This window comes from Penaeus monodon, chromosome 5, assembly GCF_015228065.2.
Source record: "Penaeus monodon isolate SGIC_2016 chromosome 5, NSTDA_Pmon_1, whole genome shotgun sequence".
NCBI classification, from domain to species: domain Eukaryota; kingdom Metazoa; phylum Arthropoda; class Malacostraca; order Decapoda; family Penaeidae; genus Penaeus; species Penaeus monodon.
Genome location: NC_051390.1, coordinates 32,047,685 through 32,052,055, shown reverse-complemented (window position 1 = coordinate 32,052,055; position 4,371 = coordinate 32,047,685). Strand labels below are relative to the sequence as shown.

At 42.9% G+C, this 4,371-nt stretch overlaps 1 protein-coding gene across 1 annotated transcript; it reads right to left on the bottom strand.

Moving 5' to 3' along the window:
• Nucleotides 1-420: 420 nt before the first annotated feature.
• On the bottom strand, nt 421-3,953 carry LOC119573528 (mucin-2-like). Its single transcript, XM_037920743.1, has 7 exons — nt 3,944-3,953; nt 2,831-3,705; nt 2,162-2,289; nt 1,810-1,873; nt 1,354-1,491; nt 715-918; nt 421-576 (listed from the first exon to the last, which is right to left on the bottom strand). The coding sequence occupies exons 1-7, from the start codon at nt 3,951-3,953 to the stop codon at nt 421-423; spliced, it is 1,575 nt and encodes a 524-aa protein (XP_037776671.1).
• Nucleotides 3,954-4,371: the final 418 nt, after the last annotated feature.

Genomic DNA, 4,371 nt, shown 5'->3' with positions numbered 1-4,371 from the left:
GCATGATATTTATGTGATTCATCATCTAGCACTGTTTGATCAAATATAGTCATTTGAATAGATGCAATCATGGCGATCACATCTGCTTCTCAAGATCATAGAATTCGACAAGTTGAAACTTGTTTGGAAATTTGATCACTATAAGTCTCAAAATAATGTAATTCATCGTATTTTTATTATACAGCTTGTGGAGTGCTTACCTATTCATCAAAGCATACTCCCCCGGACATCCCTGCTCTGCACTACAAATGTATCAACCCTCATACCATATACATATTGCACAACTGACAAACCTAATCAGTACCACGTTGCATACAGGGACTTCTGGAATTTCATCTGTATATTTGTTAATTCTAATGGAGCCGTCTGTTACTGTACTTAAACTTGCAAATTCATCCCCCATTTATATTTCTTTAGTCTTCAAGCTGAACACTGCTTCATCGAACTGCTTACTGTGGCAGAGACTGTCGAGGCGAACTGATCGGGCGTGGAAAGTGTTGCTGTGCAGAGGGTGAAGTACTCAACCTCCAGGTCAAGCGGGTTGCAGGTTATGGTCACGCTGTAGGCAGGAGGGATCTGTTTCATGGGGCAAAAAGAGGGAACAGAAAGTTGAAACGAACGTTAAACAAAGCAAAATAATATAAATAAATAAATAAATGAAACATATATGGGATTATAACAGATTTAAGAAAACAAAAATGTAAGTATTATAACCTTAGTATAGTTGACTGTGTAATCGAAAACCTCACTGAAGGTGTATGTGTGGTTGCCATAATCTCCACCAATATAAAGGGAAACAGTGTGGCCCGTGGCAGCCCCGCTGTAATCCACTAAGGCAGCGACGAACTCCACGGTCAAAGACGCCATTCCTAAGCTCGGGTTGGTGAGTTCTCCCAAGTCACAGTACAGCCCGTCGTACTGTGTGAGAAGAGAGTGTACTCGGCAAAATAAATAATTCACCTTACAACTGTTTTTGCTATGTCTATAGAAACACTGCACATTGCTGATTCTAATGAACTAGATATTGATGGATGCATTAGATGTTCACTGACCAGTAATTTAGTCTAGAACCAACTATAGCATCGATACTGACAATAATCACATATGGTGTAAGGTCAAGAAATGTTTCAGTCTCCCTGCCTCTTGGCGCTCCAAACTTCAACCACACATGTTCTAGCAAAATACATCCTATAGACTTCCCTAGCAAGTTATCAAGTAAGGAACTAATCTAACCTTTGTCATGCCAGAATATGCAAGGTTGGAAATTGATTGTTTTGCCGGAACGCCGTAGGCACAGAGGCCGCGCCGATCGATAGATGATGCAAGACGATTGGAAATTCAGCTACTACTCACAACTTCAGGCAGACTCGCCGATTCCCTATACTGAAAGTCGCTGTTCCCAGTCTGGTGCAGAGTCCCGAAGTCAACGTCAAATGCTGATAAGGCGAAGTGGGTGGCAGTGGTGGAAGGAGCTGTTCCAAGAACTTCCAGCTAGCAGGTAGAAAAAAACCTCTTAGGCACACTCACATGTATGTGAATGTACACCACACACATACACACTCAAGAAAATGAAGGAAATTGGAAAAAAGTCAAAACTAAAATGATTAAAGGTGAGGGTTGGAAAGATGATTCACTTGGAGGCTGAGATTGGTCAACTGGTAGTGGAGGAAGAGTAGCAAGACTTACAATGAAAACATTAATAACAAAGAAAGTGCAAACTACACAGGGCACTACAGTGGGCATGAAGGTTATTGAAACAAAACCGAAATGAGTAAACTTCATAGTCACTGCTTACATAGCACTTCATACATCAGTATCGTCTCGAGAATATTCCAAAAAATATCCCAAGAAATTTTTGAGTCTTAAGGAATTCCTGCGGAAATGGAATCGAAATCAAGAGAAATATATATTTTTAATTGGCCATTCTAATATGACAGATCCGAAACCATAACATCATATACTAGGAAAGAAATATAAACAGGCTGTCTCTGCTGGACCTAATATTCATAGGAAGTAAAGATGACAAAATAGTTAGAATATTATTCTTTACTGGGAAGTAATAATCATATAGAAATAAGATTTGAACATTCCCTAAAACAAGAAAAAGCCAATGAAGAGATGAAATACAAGAGGTAAAGTTATGAGTGATGGTTATCAAAACTTAAGGAAGTTCTTTGAGGTAAAGAGGCTTCCAAACTGAGGTAGGAAAAGACCAAAAGGTTCAACCAAAAATGTAAGAGAGTGACAGCAAATAAATCTTGCGGAAGAGCAGTATATGAAAGATGCTGACTGGGGACTTATAAGGATATTTAGGACTTAGGAGAGACCTAGAGATATTTCAAGGACATAATTGATAAATGTACTAATCAAATTGACACTAATTATGATAGACAAATGCATATAAAAATTTGTGATAACACTTTACATGTAAATATGTGGAGTACCACAAGGATCAGTTTTGCACCAATTATGTTTACATTTTTCATCAGTGATCTCAGTTCAGTTTCCAAAAGTTCACCCCCTCCCCCCAAAAAAAAGTAATAATAATAAAAATAGAAAATTTGGAGATTTGGAGCATGGAGTCTAACACCATCAAATGCCTTGTAATCAGAAGGAATCTAACCCAGAGGATTACATAAATTAATAAGTTCAGAGAATAATATCGTTAAGCATAAACATGAAAGAGGGAATTTGTGTATGAGCATGAAGACAAAGAAAACATCACAAGTACAAATACAATTCTAGAGATACATCAGCTGTATGAAATTCCCAACTTCAAGCAAGACAATAATGGTGAATTGAATAAACTCATGGCTGCAGAGGGACTAACCTGCACGTCGACGGAGGCGAGTGGCTGCACTGCAACGGTGACGGCGAAGGCGAGCGACGTCCCCGGGAGCACGGTGCTTGCGTTGACTCCGGTGATGCTGATGATACTTATGTCCGACGGCGCGTAGGTATAGCCCATGGTGGTGGGAGCGGCGGATGTCGTTGAGCTTGTGGGTAGCTGTGTTGAACTCGTTGTGGTTGTTGTTGTAGTTGTTTCAGGCTGGTTGGTTGTGCTTGTCGTTCCTGCTGTGGTGGCTGTAGTGGTGTTTACAGAGGTTATGGTTGTAAACTGTGTAGTTACATTTTCTGACAGGTCTACAATTATGGCTGCTGGGAACGTCGTTCTTTCAAGGGAATGTACTGTTGTAGGTGGTGTTGTAGCTGGTTGTGATGGGGGCTCTTGTGTTGAGGGCACTTGCATAGTAGGTGGATGCGTTGTGGCTGGCTGCGTTGTGGCTGGCTGCGTTGTGGCTGGCTGCATTGTGGCTAGCGGCGTTGTGGCTGGCGGCGTTGTGCCTGGCGGCGTTGTGCCTGCCTGCGTTGTGCCTGCCTGCGTTGTGCCTGGCGGCGTTGTGCCTGCCTGGGTTGTACCTGCCTGCGTTGTGCCTGCCGGCGTTGTGCCTGGCGGCATTGTAGTTGGCTGCGTTGTGCCTGGCTGCGTTGTGGCTGGCAGCATTGTAGCTGGTTGCGTTGTGGCTGGCGGCGTTGTGGCTGGCGGCGTTGTGGCTGGCGGTGTTGTGCTTGACGGCGTTGTGCCTGGCAGCGTTGTTCCTGGCGGCGTTGTGCCTGGTTGTGTAGTGAGTGGTTCTATTTTTTGAGTTGTAGTTTCAGCAGGTGATGATGTTGTGGCAGCATCAATAGATTGCTGAGCAATACCTAAAACTGAGATAAGAGATTAAAAACGAATTCACAGAAAGACGCACAAACACACACATACATACATGTTTATATGTATATATATATATGTATATGTACATATGCATATACAGTAAATATATGTGTATATGTATGTATATATGCATGTGTGTGTGTTTGTGTGTTTGTGTGTGTGTGTGTGTGTGTGTATGTGTGTGTGTGTGTGTGATCATCATCATCGTGGGGGGCAAACACTGACAGGGATACATGGATACATGGGTATCCACCCTTTGCTTACAGCCACGAGAGCCTCTAGGTGAGTTCTCTGCCCATATCTAGCTCCTCGTGGCTGGCGGTGGCATTGCACTGCTTATTATACTTTGCCTGATATACTAAGCAGTGTGATGCCACGGCAAATGCTACAGTCCTATCGTCCCCCTTACCCCTTCCAGAGAGGGATGAGGGGTCAAGGGGAATGGAATCAGACTGCTTAATGGTGGTTAAGACCACATGCAAGCCCCATGCCATATGTTCACCCCCCAGCCTTTAGCAGTTCAGCATGGATATCATATAGGCCTGCAGTTTTCCCACCCTTCAACTTAGTAGGAGGTTCCTCACTGATGCATGGGTCCAGCACAGGTATTGTGACGCTGCTTGCTTCCAGAGTAACTACTGTAGGATCTACCT